Source organism: Pygocentrus nattereri, chromosome 2 (assembly GCF_015220715.1).
Source record: "Pygocentrus nattereri isolate fPygNat1 chromosome 2, fPygNat1.pri, whole genome shotgun sequence".
Taxonomy (NCBI): Eukaryota; Metazoa; Chordata; class Actinopteri; order Characiformes; family Serrasalmidae; genus Pygocentrus; species Pygocentrus nattereri.
In genome coordinates, this window is record NC_051212.1 from 37,075,091 (window position 1) to 37,092,731 (window position 17,641).

Genomic DNA, 17,641 nt, shown 5'->3' on the forward strand with positions numbered 1-17,641 from the left:
TGTTGCGAGATTGTTGCAGTGGGTTATTTTTGGTTTAAACTTGTATCACTTTCTTATTCTTTCTAAAAAACAAAATAAAGGTAAAAGAGCTAAACTGATCGATTACAGTACCTCTTCAGTGACCACAGTGTTTATAAACATAGCCTTTAATCACAACAGCTGCATGGACCAGCACAAGACCGCAATACTACCATGACAACCACATTGTTGGCACATTACTGCCACAATCATATATCTGGGAAAAAATGTTCACCTCATGTTTAATGTGATCGCTGTATTTCAAGATTATTGGTGAAATATCCAATTGGGAAGAGACGTGTCATTCATTACTGTTTTTGAGTTATTGTTCTTTGTTTCATTAAATCTATTTGAATATGCCAAGCATTATCAGAGCACAGGCTTAAAAAAAGAGACAAATTAACAGATTTCTATATTAAACATGGAAGTACATCCCATTAATAAAGATTGTTTACATTTTTATTTATTCCTACGATACTATTGTGTTAAAATGTTATTAGCATTTAATATAAATGGTCTGTCTATACATAGCAGTAAGTTCTGTCCATGTGTCACGATTGGCTCCTCCCACTCCATGTGCGTTTGTTTTGGTTTTGTTACTCCGCCCTTGATTGTGTTCACCTGTCCCTCATTGTCCCGTGTATTTAAGCCCTGTGTTTGCCCCTTGGGTTTGCCAGTCTTTGTATGAATGTATTGGTCTATGTTTGTTTGCTTGAGTCTATTTATAGTATGTCATGTCTGAATCCCGATCTGTCCATATTGGCTCTTTGACTCTGGACCGTCTTGACTATGACCCTGGATTTGCCCATAATACATCTTGCTTATCTCAGCGTGTGCGTCTGCCTCCTCGCTCCCCCTTACACCATGATCCACTCAAAGAATCATGGGGAGTTGATTGTGCATCGCAAAATTGCAGCACATTTAGTTTTGATAAGAAACAGTGGATGCAGAGTTGAAGGCTAGTCAAAGTTCCAATTAGCGCAGTGACTAGAAGCCTTATGTGCACTCACATATCGAAATGTCCATCAGTGATGCCAACCACCTGTGTCGAAATATTACCACCACTCAGCAGTTGGTATAGCGTCCCCTTTAAAAGCTTCTGAACCCCTGTGGGGGATATAAAAAACAACAGTCAAGCGTCACCCCTCGAAATATTCATTTGTGGGATCAGACATTTCCGTAAAATAAAGATACAAAAGGTAGTTCAACAATGAAAAACACCTTAGTCTAATGTTTTGGCATGTGTTCTACTCTTTTTGGAGTAAAGGTGGTGTGCAAATCTTTGTCATTTCTACTGAGATTTCTTATCTAGTGTGAATAGCTCATAAACAGTATAGACATCCTGTGATAAAATTACCCCACCTCCCCGTATAAATCCCATTTAAATAGTGCCTCGGAAAGCAGCTGCTCATGTATCATTAATTGTGAAAGGAAATTACTCTTGTGATAGTGTCTGAGGGAGGAAAGGTGCTAACAATGCAAATGGCTGTAGTGCTTGCGTGGTCAGTATCAGGCCTAAAGGACACACCGAACACAGAGAGACTAAAGGATAAAGGATCAGATCACAGAAACTGTCATAAATCTAATGCGTGTGTTCTCAGATTAGGTGGCACATGTAGAGTAGTATTTAAGGTTAATGGGTGCACTGTGGACTATGATCCAACTGGTTCATAAAGTCATTTAACAAGCAGAGTTTGCTTAAGCTCTCCATGCTGCTCACCACTCTGCTCACTCCAGCATGGCAAGACTGCTTTTCCTGCTGTTTGGTAAGGCTAACTATATTTGCTTGTGTGTACATTTTAGGTGGTAATCAAATCAAATTAAATGTATTTGTATAGCGCTTTTTACAAATGATGCTGTCACAAAGCAGCTTCACAGAATTCCAGATAAGACAAAGTTTTAACAAGAATGTAAAAACCCCCAGGTGAGCAAGCCAGGGGCAACGGTGGCAAGGAAAAACTCCCTCAGAGCTGAGGAAGAAACCTTGGGAGGAACCAGGCTCACTAGGGGGGGACCTATCCTCCTCTGGTGAAAATAATGCACTTTAAATATTTTTATGCATCAATGCAGAACTACTGCAGATTCAGATGAAGCCAGGTTATGGAGCAAATCCTGGACCATATTGAATACAGATTACATTTTATGATGTTATTTAAAAAAAAGAAACATTCACACTTTATTTGGATGGTCCTCTTCGCTCTACAGAACATTCTGATGATGTTCAATTGATTATCAACAACGTTATGGTTAGGGTTAGGAGAAGATGTAGGTTTTACCTTGAGGTTAAGGTGAGGATTAGGTTTAGGGCTAGGGTTATATTTAAAGCATTCTTTCACATTAAACTTAAAGTTAAGTTGAATTTATTGGGTAATTAGTTGAATGTTACTTAAAGACATACTGAACATTTACCAAGAATCTACAGCGGGCCATCCAAATAAAGTGTTACCAAAGAAACCAAAGATCTTCAAACTCTGGCTTTTACATTTTATGGTTCAAAATGAATTTTCCAGTGTTACAACCTGGTTTCACTATTGATTCATACTTCGTGTATCTTTATGTATTAGGTGGTAAAGCTTGTCAGGCTCAAATAACATATTGAACTATACTGAATTGCACTGCAGTAACTGTCTCTGCATCATTTTAACAGCCTTTTTAGCTACAGTTACAACTAGATCCTTAGTCTGTTACAGTTAACTCAGTAATAACACTTGCACTCATGCTGCTTTCAGCTGAATAGTAGGTACTGAAAACAAAGTGTTGGTTGTAGTAGAAATGTGTAAGTTGCTTGTGTAAAAAATCCAAACCCTAACTATGTTAGGTTGTATCCCATCCCTTCTTTTATTATTCTGAAGATATAAATGGTATGTTACGATTTCCATGTGTTTTTCTAGTTGCCCTAGAACTTGCTTATTACTGTGATGGCCAGTTCCAGTCTGCATTTCAAAACCACGCGTCTTTAAAGAAGGCGAACTGCACTGATGGGTCAGATGAAGCCTTCTGTGGTACGTGCTGTAATCCATACTTGTCACCTCTGAAATATATTCTGTGCTAATATAATTCTGGCTTTTCCAATGTAGAGGATACATTTTGTCCTATTTTTCCTTGTCAATGCTACCCTGTGTGTGTGTGTGTGTGTGTGTGTGTGTGTGTGTGTGTGTGTGTGTGTGTGTGTGTGTGTGTGTGTGTGTATATATATATATATATATATTCACCTCTACCGTGTATTTATCAACCACAGCGTGTCATCTACAGGCTCTTGTGACTTTGAAAAGGACACATGTGGATGGAATGACACCAGCAATGGTGCATTTCGGTGGAGGCTGGAGATGGCCAACATCAGCAGCATTCCGGGTGTGGACCATACCACTGGATCACCATGGGGTATAGTCTTTACAATGTAACTGACTATGAAGGACAATAAGTTATATCTTAAATACTGTGGTTAAGCCCACTTTTCATCGATACATGATTAAACTTGCCAAAAAAAGTATGAGGAGAAACAAATCCAGGGTTGGGGAAATGGAGGACATACACTATATTGTCAAAAGTATTCGCTCATCTGCCTTTACACGCATATGAACTTGAGTGAAATCCCATTCTTAATCCATAGGGTTTAATATGATTTTGGCTGCTATAACAGCTTCAACTCTTCTGGGAAGTCTTTCCACAAGGTTTAGGAGTGAGTTTATCCACGTCACCCCACTGTGCTCCCTTCACTGGCTTCCTGTAGCTGCATGCATCAGATTTAAAACCCTAATGCTTGCCTACAAAGCCAAAAATGGACCAACCCCTACCTACATAATGACAATGGTGAAATCACGAGCTGTACCACGAACCCTTCGAGCCTCAAGTACAGCTTGGCTTGACCCTCCATCCTTTAAGGCATTTGGAAGACAAGCATCAAGACTGTTCTCCATACTGGCATCCAGGTGGTGGAATGAACTCCCACTGACTGTCCATACAGCAGAGTCTCTTCAAACACAGACTGAAGATACGTCTCTTTACACAGCACTTAAATGAGCACTGAATTAAGTATTGATTGTGATTTATTGTACTGCACTTATGTATTGTATTGTATTGTATTGCACTATTCTGTGTTCAACTCTGCTCCTTTTTCTCTGGTATCAACAGTAACTTTTTGTTTCTAGCAGCATCTGAGCTCAGGACAAATTTTCTCTCTAACCTATTGGCAACTAGCAACAATACTTTCTCTACATAGACAAAGCACTTCTTGTAAGTCACTCTGGATAAGAGCGTCTGCTAAATTCTGTAAATGTAAATTTATGGGAATTTTTAACCAGAGGCGCATTTGTGAGGTTGTGCGCATTGATGTTGGGCACAATGGCCTGGCTTGCAGTCTCCACTCTAATTCATCCCAAAGGTGTTCTAGGACTCTGTGCAGGCCATTCAAGTTCTTCCACACCAAAATCACTCATCCATGTCTTTATGGACCTTGCTTTGTGCACTGGTGCGCAGTCAGGTTGGAACAGGAAGGGGCCATCCCCAAATTGTTAATACAAAGTTAAGAGCATGAAATTGTCCAGAATCTCTTGGTCTACTGAAGCATTAAGAGTTCCTTTCATTGGAACCAAGTGGCTGAGCCCAGCTCCTGAAAAACAACCCCACACCATAATCCCCCCTCCACCAAACTTTACACTTGGCACAATGCAGTCAGACAAGCTCCACCACACGTCTCCACTGCTCCAGTGGTGGTGCTTTACACCACTGCATTTGATGCTTTGCATTGCGCTTGGTGATGTAAGGCTTGGATGCAGCTGCCCAGCCATGGAAACCCATTCCATGAAGCTCTCTACACTGTTCTTGAGCTAATCTGAAGGCCACTCTGTCATTCTATGTGACCTACTGCTTCGTGGCTGAGTTGCTGTCATTCCCAATTGCTTCCACTTTGTTATAATACTTCTGAGAGTTGACTGTGGAATATTTAGTAGTGAGTAAATTTCACGACTGCACTTGTTGCACAGGCAGCCTATCACAACACCACGCTGGAATTCACTGAGTTAATGAGAGCAACCCATTCTTTCACAAATACTTGTAGAAGCAGTCTGCATTCCTAGGTGGTTGGTTTTATACACCTGTGGCCATGGATGTGATTGGAACACCTAAATTCAAAGATTTGGATTGGTGAGTAAGTACTTTTGGCAATATAGTGTAGTTAGTCTACTGGACGTTTCAGTTAGTAGTACCATGTTTTTAATGTGCCAGTAACAGAATGCATTTAAATGTGTTAGAAATACATACATAAAATATGTAGCTAGATTTCTAAAGCTATTGGCGTAGTTTTTATGTTTCATGTAGAACAGCAGTCTTGATGTTTCCAACATAGACAACCTGGAGGTTTTGCATTGCAGCACTTTATTTATTAGCAGATTGCAGCTATTTTGTTTGCTTTGTATCTAATAACAAAAACCATGAATGGGTGTAATCTGTGATAATTACAATAACACATTCAGAGTCGTGACCAACATACACTTCATGGTTATATGAACACTACATGTGTGCTGAAGCTATATGTTGCTGTCTACTACAGGCCAGGTCATGCATGTAGACGGTGAAGACCCTGCAATGTTCTCAAAGGCCATTTTGGAACGCACCTTTATACAGTCCACTGCAGTTGGGTGTCAGATAAGGTAAAGAACAGCACAGTGAAAACAGGTGTTGCACATGAAAGGTCTGTTTCTCAACATTTGAGGGCAATAAAATTTTGCATCCTACCTCCTTTAACCTCTTCAACTCCTTGAGATCACCGGTGGTTCCAAAATACACTTTGTCATATTCTTCACAACTTTCAAATTCATAAGCTACATTCAAAAAGTCATATGAGAGCTGTAACTGTCTTCTTTCCAGTCAAATAGATGGGTAATGTAATTTTGAATCCTTATAATAGAAGAAGCTGAACTCACAATTCTTTTTGTCTACTGAAACCCATTTTTCCACAAATCTGGGAAATCTATAAACTATAAACAGATGGTGTCTCTTCAGTGATCTGCTCTGTAAAACTTATTTTTTTATAAAATAATACAAAGAGCGTCTAAGATTTTTGGCTTTCAGCAGTAAATTGTGAGCATATAATAATGTGTGATCATAAAACACATTTCCTGTTCATTTGAGGAGAACTTTTACAAATAAATAAATAAAATAAAAAATTACATTTATTTCATGCAGTTACTGAACAATTTGCCTTGGTCATGTAAATTCAGACGGACAAACCAAAATATACTCTGGAGAATGAAAAAGAACTAATTAATGCCCACTAATTACCTCTTTCAAGTAATATAAGCATTTAACAAATGCCAAGGTAAACACAATGATTCATCAAAAACATGATTCCACAGTACAGCCAAACACAGACGTGTAGTCTATGGGTCTGTTTCAAAGAGCTCCATAGTTCAGTAGTCAGAGTATTTCCCAGGGTATCAGACATTTTCTAGGGTGTCTCATTGTTAAAATTGCTCCAGTGCATTGATTGGCTGTTCCTTAAAAGTTCCCAAAAGGCATAATAAAAAACAGTGAACATTGACTGCTCACTGTGCTTCTTGACTGGCGTTACATCTCCAGCTCAAATTTTAGAAAGTTTTGAAAAAGGAGGATGTTAGCTGTATGTTATCTCATTTGCCTCTTCACCCAGAAAAAAAGAATTAAATGTTTTATTAAATGTTCTTTTATACTTGAGAAAAACATACAACAAAAAGGGTTTTGGTCTAGCAAGACACTTTATTACGGTTTATCATTCATTATCAGTTCTTTGCTTACTGAAATATTCATAGCAACCTGCAAGCGACTTAGCTAACCAGTTGCATTTGTTCCTGATTTAAGTCTAATTATATGCTTTGACTAGGGATGCATTGATACTGATGCTGGTATTGAGAATCGGTCCATACCATGATCCTTTACTAATACTGATAAAAATGAAGGAGGTTTTTTAGATGAGAATTTTGAAGCATAAAATTTTAAATGTTGATTTGTTTAATTGTCCTTGTATCATATATTGTAGAGAGACTGTATCATCCTGCCATGTACATCACCGTCTGATTTTAGTTTTAGTGCGCAGTGTGATAAAAGTTAGCAAAACTGCTATAGCATAGTTTCATGTATGTTTACTTGATACTTGGATGTGCAGCATGTTCAGCATGTTAGTTTGAATGAAACAGCTAACTGTCTGTAGATGCTATGTTTAATCATAGGCTTTGTCTGCACATGATAGACTGTTCAACAAACAGTGTGTTTGGCTTTAAAGGATACTCGACTAACATTGCAGCTCAACCAGCCAAAAAGATTCCAACAAGATAAAACTTCTTCAGATTAGCCTGAAATGAGATTCCTGCTGTCACTATGCCACAACCCCAATTCCAATGAAGTTGGGATGTTGTATAAAACATAAATAAAAACAGAATACGCTGATTTGCAAATTATTTTCAACCTATATTCAATTGAATACACTACAAAGACAAGATTTTTAATGTTCAAATGGATAAACTTTATTGTTTTTTGCAAATATTCACTCATTTTGAATTTGATGCCTGCAACACGTTCCAAAGAAGTTGGGACAGGGGCATGTTTACCACTGTGTTACATCACCTTTCCTTTTAACAGCACTCAGTAAGCGTTTGGGAACTGAGGACACTAATTGTTGAAGCTTTCTAGGTGGAATTCTTTCCCATTCTTGCTTGATGTACAACTTCAGTTGCTCAACAGTCCAGGGTCTCCTTCAAGGGGAGACAGGTCTGGACTGCAGGCAGGCCAGTCTAGTACCTGCACTCTTTTACTACGAAGCCACGCTGTTGTAACACGTGCAGAATGTGGCTTGGCATTGTCTTGCTGAAATAAGCAGGACGTTCCTGAAAAAGACGTTGCTTGGATGGCAGCATATGTTGCTCCAAAACCTGTATGTACCTTTCAGCATTAATGGTGCCTTCACAGATGTGCAAGCCATGCCATGGGCGCTAACACACCCCCACACCATCAGAGATGCTGGCTTTTGAACTTTGTAATGATAACAATCCGGACAGTCCTTTTCCTCTTTGGCCCGGAGGACACGACGTCCATGATTTCCAAAAACAATTTGAAATGTGGACTCGTCAGACCACAGGACACTTTTCCACTTTGCATCAGTCCATCTCAGATGAGCACGGGCCCAGAGTAGCCGGCGGTGTTTCTGGGTGTTGTTGATATATGGCTTTCGCTTTACATGGCAGAGTTTTAACTTGCACTTGTAGATGGAGCGACGAACTGTGTTCACTGACAGTGGTTTTCTGAAGTGTTCCTGAGCCCATGTGGTTAATATCCGTTACAGAATGATGTCAGTTTTTAATGCAGTGAAGCCTGAGGGATCGAAGGTCACGGGCATTCAATGTTGGTTTTCTGCCTTGCTGCTTACTTGCAGAGATTTCTCCAGATTCTCTGAATCTTTTGATGATATTATGGACTGTACATGATGAAATCCCTAAATTCCTTGCAATTGCTCATTGAGAAACGTTCTTAAACTGTTGGACTATTTGCTCACGCAGTTGTTCACAAAGTGGTGAACCTCATCCCATCCTTGCTTGTGAATGACTGAGCCTTTCAGGGATGCTCCCTTTATACCCAATCATGACACTCACCTATTTCCAGTTAATCTGTTCACATGTGGAATGTTCCAAACAAGGTGTTTTTTGAGTATTCCTCAACTTTCCCAGTCTTTTGTTGCCCCTGTCCCAACTTCTTTGAAACGCGTTGCAGCCATCAAATTCGAAATGAGTTTATCCATTTGAACATTAAATATCTTGTCTTTGTAGTGTATTCAATTGAATATAGGTTGAAAAGCATTTGCAAATCATCGTATTCTGTTTTTATTTATGTTTAACTCACCGTCTCAACTTCATTGGAATTGGGGTTGTACAAAGACTATTTTTGAGAGAGCCGGATGAGGATCAAAACTATGAAATGTACTTTACTTACTGCTGCTCCCAAGCACGTTTCTGACATGGAAGCAAAACTCACTCATCTTTTCACTGCTATGTTACTTGATCCAAAGTAAAGTAGTATTGCTGGCTAATGCCCTTGATTTAAATCAAGCTTATCTTTGTTATCTTACACAGCATAGTAGAGAGTCCTGCATGTTCTTTTGTGAATGAAATGTGAATGTAAATTATCTTCCCCCGTTGCAGCTTTTGGTATCATCTTCATGACCCTATTGGTTTGTCCTCGCACTTTGCCCTAAGCATGGTCACCAATGGGTCATCTCTGGTCTTGTGGGAGATTAAGAAAGGGCAGACTGATGGTTGGGTGAATGCCTCAGTGAGACTTGGGAACCGTCCTGAAGGTTTCAAGGTATTCTTCATTAAAATGTATTAATGCTAAAATGGCCCTGTTCTGGTCACCAGTTGTTTTTCTTCATTTCTTAATTGTTTTAGTTTTTGATTGCTGTTTTTAATTTTTGAATTTGGTTCTTTGCGTTTGCATTTTGCAATTCACACACACACACACACACACACACACACACACACACACACACAGCTGGTGTTTTCTGTGGATCCCACACACATTGGAAATCAGGATGTGATGCTGGATGATGTTAGGCTGACAGGCTGTGCCGAAGGGGATGTTCCTGCAGGCTCCGAGCAGCTTAGCTGTGACTTTGAGAAGGACCTATGTGGTTGGTATCCAGACCAGTCTGCCAGCCTCAACTGGGAGAGGGCCAATGGCCAGAAACCATCACTGGACAATCAGGGACCAGGCTATGACCACACAACTGGTTCTGGTAAATTCACAATTCATGTTATTACCTTAATCTCTTAGGAGTCCTTGACTGTAAAGAAATAGTTGTTTAACTGCTTGTCAGGCAGGTTTCTGCTGTTTAATCTGCTCTTCTCAACTTGATTTCTTAACTCTGTTGCTGCATTTATTTCATATGTTAAAAAACGACTATCAAAGCCAAAAATGTGTAATTTTTATTTACTTTTTGCCACAAACTACATTGTTGAACAGGGAAATGCATGAACAGAAACATATAACAGTTACATTTTATCATTACTCTGACTAAACTAAATATAATAACTGCTCACCAACCTGTTTACCAGCATTATTGTGCACATTCTCTTAGAAATCAGTGCAGTTTCATCATTTCATTAGAAAAAAGGAAAAAGGAAGCCACATACTTCTTTTGTAGAGTGATAGAAACCATGATATCATACCAAAAACTCTGCTTCTACAAGATTACCCATTTCACAATGTGAAATATGGACATGCATACACGGTCACTCCTCTGGTAGCAGAGATCAACAAATTTAAGGGGCATTCACTAAATTCCAAGAATGGACTGCTGGCAAGATGGTCAGTTCATTTAGGTGTTTGGTCAAATGCATTATTTGGTTGAACCCCTTAAAATCCCAAGCTTATAACATACCAAAGCTTATTATTTAGTAACTACAGGCACTTCAGTGCAAACAGGTTGAGCTATTCTTAGGTTAAAAAAACTTTGGGCACATGTAAGGGCTTAAATAGAAAAAAACAGTTCAGATGAACAAAAGCGATGAACATTTACACAAACACTTCAAATCAACTTTTTCCCTTTTCCATTTGTACACTGGACAGTACAAACCTTACTTAATTGTTTAAAGGCAGACAATGGATAATAAGGCTAGAGTTGAAAGGGGTGTTTGGTCTCACTATTGCCCACATTCAACATATCCGCTAATGCCATGCAAAAATGCTTTTTTCAGGTTATTACATCTATATTGCACCAAAAAGGAGCTCCAACCCCTCACAGACAGCCAGACTTGTCAGTTATCCCCAGCAGGGCAAATGCATCAGCTTCTGGTATCACATCTATGGCGGTAGCATTGGTGAGTGACTGCCTCAGTACCACAGTTTTGACTGCCACAGTTTTGATTTAATAATAATATGTCAGATTATTAATTTATTCATTAATTTAGTAACATAATTGTAGCACTTTAGTGCTTATTCAGTCAAGATTCCTTTTATAATGCTAAATAAATGTACTTACTATTATGTTTATAACTTACCCATGTAACTGTTATTATAAGTCAGAGCTTAGTTTTTAGTTCTGTTAGTGGCTAATTAGCAAAATTAAGATATGCAATTTGGCACTGTCAGTAATTTTGTATTCTTTGAATAAATAATCAACTAATAGCTCAGAAAACTGTTTTTTAAAACATTTCAGGTGATGCTTCAGCTTGCTCCTCCCCTTTTTTTAAATGGGCCATTATTTGGGTAAATTAGCATTTAATGTTATTTGTTGTCTTATGTAATATTCTGTAGTGAAGCATTGAAGCCTTCAGCCTCATTGGTTTGACAGAATCACAATTTTCTATCACTTTTGTGTTTTTATGCACAACTCCATTTTCAACATGTACTGCGCAAATACGTCACACAACCAAGGGGAAGCCCTATAGCATTCAGCAAATTCTGACTGCTAGCCACTGATGTAGAGCCTGAAGATTACATCTGTTGTGTCAGCATTATTGTTATAGAACTCACCCAGACAGACAGACAAGAGGGACACACTGCTCAGCTGGGTTAGTGAAACAGACTAGAGAGAGATGCGTTGCCCGGATAGCACATCAAATTTGATCTGTTAAATGTTACTGTTATTCACTGACATCGAACTTGGAGTGGAGAAACCAGTTCTCCTGATTGCCTCTTCCACAATTTACTGTCATGGTGTTTTATTTCTCTTTTGTGACCAGATGAACAATTCCGCTGAACAATACATAGCTTTGACACAGGGGCAGGTGGGGATCTTGCAGAATTTGCAAAGCCCTATGCAATGTGTGCAGTTAGCATGCATTTAAAAAATATTTAGTTGAATGTTACTTAAAGAGACACTGAGCATCTACAGTGGCCTATCAAAATAAAGTGTTCATGAAACACCTCAGACCACAAACTGGCAAGCTGCTTGTTGTGCCCCACCAGGTTTGTATGATTAAACTTATTTTATGTTTGGATCAGAAAGAATGATGCAACAGTCAGTTTGCTTAGCCCTGCCACTGTTAGCAGAGTCATGACACATGATGAGTACTAACATGTATATTGTAAACAACCATACTTCATATTTAAATTTTCATATATTATTCTGTATTTTAAATCTCCTGGTTCTGCACCAAAACTAAGTTTCAGAGTTGCAGTGGATTTTCAGGGGAAGTGCAGACATGAACATTTTCAGCTTCTTTGCACATCCACATCGAAAGGCTTTCTAAGGATTCAGTTATTTCAAGGAAAACCAATCACTGAGTTATTGCATTATTATCTAGTTACTGTGAAGTCTGTGTGGTTTATCAGGTGAATTCATGTGGGCTTTTGCAGGCTCTCTCCGATTCATCTCCAAGAACACTGAAGGATCGGAGACAGTGGTGTGGATGAGGACGGGGACTCAGGGCAACAAATGGCACTTTGTACAACTTAGTTTTGACACCACTGACAACCCAGTTCAGGTACTGCTACCTAACTGACAAAAAGCCTGATTACAGCGATGACATGTTCTCCTCACTTTCAGAAGTCTAGTTTATGTACACAGATTGGAGGCGTCTGAATCTGTGAATGACTGTCGCATGCCTCAGACTTCTTGGATTCTCAAAAATCAAAAGCAAGACATTGCCCAATAACATTGCTGGATGTCCGTATTAATTAGAAGTCACTGCATTTGTAGTAAAAGGTGTTAATCCATAAAAATTGAGGAAACCAGTTGCCTTAAAAAGTAAAACTTGCATTAGAATAACTAATTTATATATAACACATATAAATAATATATATAGATAACACATTTTTGTGTTATTTTAACATAATGCATGTTTATGTAGCACGTAAATTCTAATTATTCTAATTTTACATTTTGAAATTGCTATTTACTTATGCAATTAAGAGTATTTTTTCCTATTTAAGAAATATTGACCACTTTGCCTTAACCTTTATTGTAACCGTGGTCACTGATCAACACAAAGCCACTTCATCAAAAAGCAAAAAGAATGATAAACTTCACGTTTAGCCAACAACTCAAAGTCAGGCAGCTGAATAAGGCTTACATGAAAGGGAAAGATCATGTTAACAAAACAAATGTGACTGTATTTTACAGCTTACTCAGTTTCAGTCAGTTCCACACATTTGTTCAGCAACTTAAATGAGAAAGAAACGATTAAAACCAACAGAAATGTCATACATTTTTGAATGTGGGGCTGCGAAGATGTCATGGCAACAAACTAAACTAAATAGCAATAAGTAAATTTAATTCAAAAATGCCTTTTGAGTGAACAAAATCATCAAAAACATTCCCTTAAATTAAATTTGTATGTGGGATATATTGAGTTTTATGTACAACATACTTAATCTATTTGAGTTAATGGGATTGCAGTCATGTGGCTGATGTAGTCACATTACTGAATGACCTAAACTTTTCATGCATTGTTCAGTTGTGAGCCCTGTCGCCTCACAGCAAGAAGGGCCTGTGTTCGATTCCCCGGCTGGGTGACCATGCAAATATGCAAATATATAATTTGCATGTTCTGCCCATTTTTGTGTGGGTTTCCTCTGGGTACTCAGGTTCCCTCCCACAGTCCAAAGACATGCGGTCAGGCCAATTGGACATTCTATACTGCCCCTAGGTTTGAGTGTGTGAATGTGTATGTCTGTCTCTCTGTCTGTCTGTCTGTCAGTCTGTCTGCCCTGCGATGGACTCCTGACCTGTCCAGGGTGTATCCTGCCTTCCATCCAATTACAGCTGGGATAGGCTACAGCTCCCGCTGCGAAACCCAGAAGGAGAAGCGGCTTAAACGATATATGTGTGTGTGTGTGTGTGTGTGTGTGTGTGTGTGCTCAGTTGTGGTCCTAAAGAAAAACTGAAATGCGTATGTGTACACAGTTCATCTTTGAAGGTATCTTGGGAGGTACAGACGGCAGCATTGCTGTGGATGACGTGCAGGTGTGGAGCAGTGTGAACGGTTCATGTCTGGATAAGAGAGAGTGCACGTTTCAGAGTGGTCTGTGTGGACTACAGCCTGAACCTGCAGCACATTTCCCCTGGGTCAGGACCACCGGACAGCAGGCCGTAGGCTCTGCTAACCCACCCACAGACCACACTCTGGGCACTGATCAAGGTGATCTTTTTTTTTGGTGAAGCTTTGAGTTTGGGGGATGCTTGAGTTACTACCACCATAAGACATTACCATTCACAAGTTTGGAACAATATTAATATTAGTAATAGTAATATTAGTATAAATATTAATATATATTATTGAATTAATTTTAATAAATGTTGCATTTAAATTTTATTTAAATGTAAATCACATGATTTCATGCTGAAATATCATGAAGTTGACATCAAAACAGAATTTTAGAGGCTTTTTTCAAATGTAGTTTTTTGGTGTGGGATCGTCAAGTAACCCAGTGATCATTAATACACTATTTAAAGCACATTTCTCAATTTATCTGCATCAAGATTTGGCAAATATTTTTCAAATATGAAGCAGTCTGAATGTTTATTTGATGAGAAGTTCATCCTTAATGTCTTAAGGCTCATAGAAGCTTCAACAACAGAATATATAAAGTAATAGTATTTATAATAATAAAAATATCTGATTGTCCAACCATTCATCTTCTAAGCCGCTTATTCTTCTGGGTCATGGAGGGTGTTGGATTCTATCCCGGTATCCATCAGGCAGTTCTGGTAATCCAAAACACATTCAGTGTCGCTGAAGTCTGGACTCTGGGGTGGGCAGTCCATTGTTCCAAAAACAGCAGCAGCTTCTTTGTGTGATTTGCACATTTTCTAATTTTTTTTTTCTCAGTAAGGGCTTCTTGTCAGCTACACATGATTTCAGACTCATAGCTGTATTCTCACAGTGGAAGGATGGACAGAAACTGGATTTTTTCAGATCGGAAACAAGTGCTGTTTATCTGATGGCGTCGGTTTTAGTGGTCTGCCAGGTCATGTACAGTTGTTAGGAGTCCCATTTTCTCTGTATCTTTGAGCAACAAAATGTGTTTAATATTATTGAAAACAGTGATTCCACACCTTTGAATGGTACTGCATATTTGACTTTGAATGAAGTATGTGTGATATGATGTATGAAGTATGAGTTGGTGGTTCGTGTAGTGGTTAACACCTCTGCCTTCTATGCTGTAGACTAGGGTTCAATCCCCCACCTGGGTAAGCACCCTGCACTATACCAATAAGAGTCCTTGGGCAAGATTCCTAACACTACCTTCGCCTACTTGTGTAAAATGATCAAATTGTAAGTCGCTCTGGATAAGAGCGTCAGCCAAATGTTGTAAATGTAACTATATTTGTTGTAAGTGTTTTGTGAAGTCAGTAATGAAAAATGGACTGAAGTGCTGGTTTGTTTGTTTGTGTTGTGTGCTCTAAGGCTACTATCTGAGTGCACAGCTGTGGAAGCACCCACTCGGTAGCCGAGGCAGCATGCTGACTCAGGTCAATGAGCCCACTGCAGAGAACGGGCAGTGCTGGATGTTCTGGTATCACATGGCCGGGAGAGACAATAGCTCTCTCAGTGTATACCTGCAGCAGTCACACAACAGCAGCACTCGTGTTCTTCTCTGGAGCCGCAGCATAGAGCAAGGAGAGCTGTGGAGACACAGCAAAGCCACTGTACTCAGCCCTCACAGCACTTACCAGGTTCGGCCTTCACACGCTCCAGATTATACCACTTCTTATCAGTAAGCGTATGCTGATTTATCAGTAAAGGACCTGTATCATGGAAATTTCATTCACAGAATTTTATCATGGAAACCTTGATAAAGTTTCAAACTGGACTGTATGCTCCCCAGTCCACATATTCCACACACAGAAACTTAGCTGTTTTGAATTTGTCGTTCTGTGATGTCACAAAACCAGCACAGTTACATAAATCCATCTATTCAGCTTAGAGCAGTTTAGGCCCACCAATTCACAACTCCAGATGTCTTACATACTAAAGCTTATTATTCAGTAATGTCCAGGACTTCAATGCCAATTGAACTATTCTTTGGTTATTAAAGTGTGTAATTAAACGTTGGGTCTGCTGGCAGCTCTGGCCATTTAAGGGGTTAAAGGGGTATTCCACAGATTCTGCAGAATTAACAGATTTCTTAAAATTTCGGCATAACTAAATGACTATATATTAAATGACTAAATGACTGTAAACAGAAACATTGAGTAGTGTAGTGTGAACTTGCATTGTAATTACAATTGTGCATTGCAGAGAAAATTACTGAGTTTGAGTCTGCAACACAAATTTAGCCATTATATTAACTATCCTAAATGACCAGTGAAACTCGGGTCTTCTGAGTTTTTAAGTGTAATGTTGAAAAAGTAATAGTATATTTAAAATATAAGTTTTCTTCGGGAAATACTGTGGTGTCCTGCCATGTGAAGGGGCTCCTTGGGGCGCATGCTTGGGCTAAGAAAGACTAACCAAACTTATGGTAAACAAACTTATGTTCGTGGTTAGGCTTTGGATGTTAGTGGAAATAAATGTGTTATTTGTGTGATACTGTGTTAAGCTGTGGTGTAGTTGAGCAGGTTAAAGTTTCTAAAATGGGGTGAAAGTACATGGCTAGAATTGGCCTGCCTGCTGTCCCAACTGCCTGATTAGCACTGAGTGGTGGTTCTCCCTGCCTGTTCAATAAAAGAGCATTCAGCCTTAAAGCCTAACGCTTCCTACATTTTCTTCTCTGCTTGTGCTGCAATACGTTTTAGGCCAAAACTTTCTTAAATATTATAAAACAATGTCTCAGATGCAGCATCTGTGAGGGAGCTTTTATAGGCCTTCCGACCTTTGGCCCCTGTCACCAGCATTGTGATAAGCAGTTTCCCCAGAACTAAACTTTTATGTACATCTTAACAATTCAATTAGGCAGAACATTGGAAATATTTGTTACAATTCTCTTTAAGGAGTTTCAGAGTGGTCTGCTTTTTAAATGCGGCACAATACAGAGCAACCATAAACATTATTGATGGTGATTTTTAAAATGTCTTTGTAAAATAGACTGTAGGGAGACCATAATGTCCTAATATGTACATTATGGCTTGCTTTATTTCAGTGCCTGGTGTGGCATACATTGGCAAATCCACCGTAACATGGTTAATCAACTGTACCATGGCTTCTCAAGCATTTTGTTTTCAATTAATTTTCAATTTACTGGAAATTTTCAATGTATGGCAATCATATGAAGCATTTTTATACTGTGTGCATAAAAATCATAGGCTTTGCTCATACATGATTGTTTATTGAGACATACAGTGTGAGTCACTAAAGAAAAGGGTTTCTAAAATCACACAGTGTGTGTTTGGCTTTACAGGACATTCAGCTACAGCTTGACCAGCCAATCAAAAGACTCCAATAAGATGTAAAACTCGACTTTGGCTGCAATAGCCGCAGGAGTAAGACCCGGGAGCAAAACTATGAAATTTACTTACATACGTGGTTTTTGGACGCGAAACAAAACCCACTCTTTTCTGCTGCAATGCTACGCATTCCAAGAGAACTAAAGCAACATACCAGGCTAGTGGGCTAGTGCACATCAGTTAAAATCAGTTACTACATCTACTACTACTACTGCTACTACTACTGCTGCTACTACTACTACTACAGCTACTACTACAGCTACTACTACT

The 17,641-nt window shown here is 39.0% G+C and overlaps 1 protein-coding gene across 4 annotated transcripts in view; it reads left to right on the top strand.

The window, feature by feature from the left end:
• Positions 1 to 1,706: 1,706 nt before the first annotated feature.
• The window catches only part of si:ch211-106h4.4 (MAM and LDL-receptor class A domain-containing protein 1), a 52,218-nt gene continuing 36,283 nt past the window's right edge, over positions 1,707 to 17,641 (top strand). For 3 of the 4 annotated variants that reach the window (XM_037545877.1, XM_037545886.1, XM_037545889.1), the window contains exons 1-10: positions 1,707 to 1,784; positions 2,910 to 3,020; positions 3,271 to 3,399; positions 5,567 to 5,666; positions 9,183 to 9,345; positions 9,532 to 9,775; positions 10,737 to 10,859; positions 12,340 to 12,467; positions 13,889 to 14,123; positions 15,393 to 15,661. In XM_037545877.1, the coding sequence (XP_037401774.1) occupies positions 1,757 to 1,784; positions 2,910 to 3,020; positions 3,271 to 3,399; positions 5,567 to 5,666; positions 9,183 to 9,345; positions 9,532 to 9,775; positions 10,737 to 10,859; positions 12,340 to 12,467; positions 13,889 to 14,123; positions 15,393 to 15,661 (1,530 nt within the window). In that variant the 5' untranslated portion in view covers positions 1,707 to 1,756. Of the gene's footprint in view, positions 1,785 to 2,909; positions 3,021 to 3,256; positions 3,400 to 5,566; positions 5,667 to 9,182; positions 9,346 to 9,531; positions 9,776 to 10,736; positions 10,860 to 12,339; positions 12,468 to 13,888; positions 14,124 to 15,392; positions 15,662 to 17,641 lie in introns of those variants that run through there. The other variant, XM_037545900.1, reaches the window with a different exon arrangement.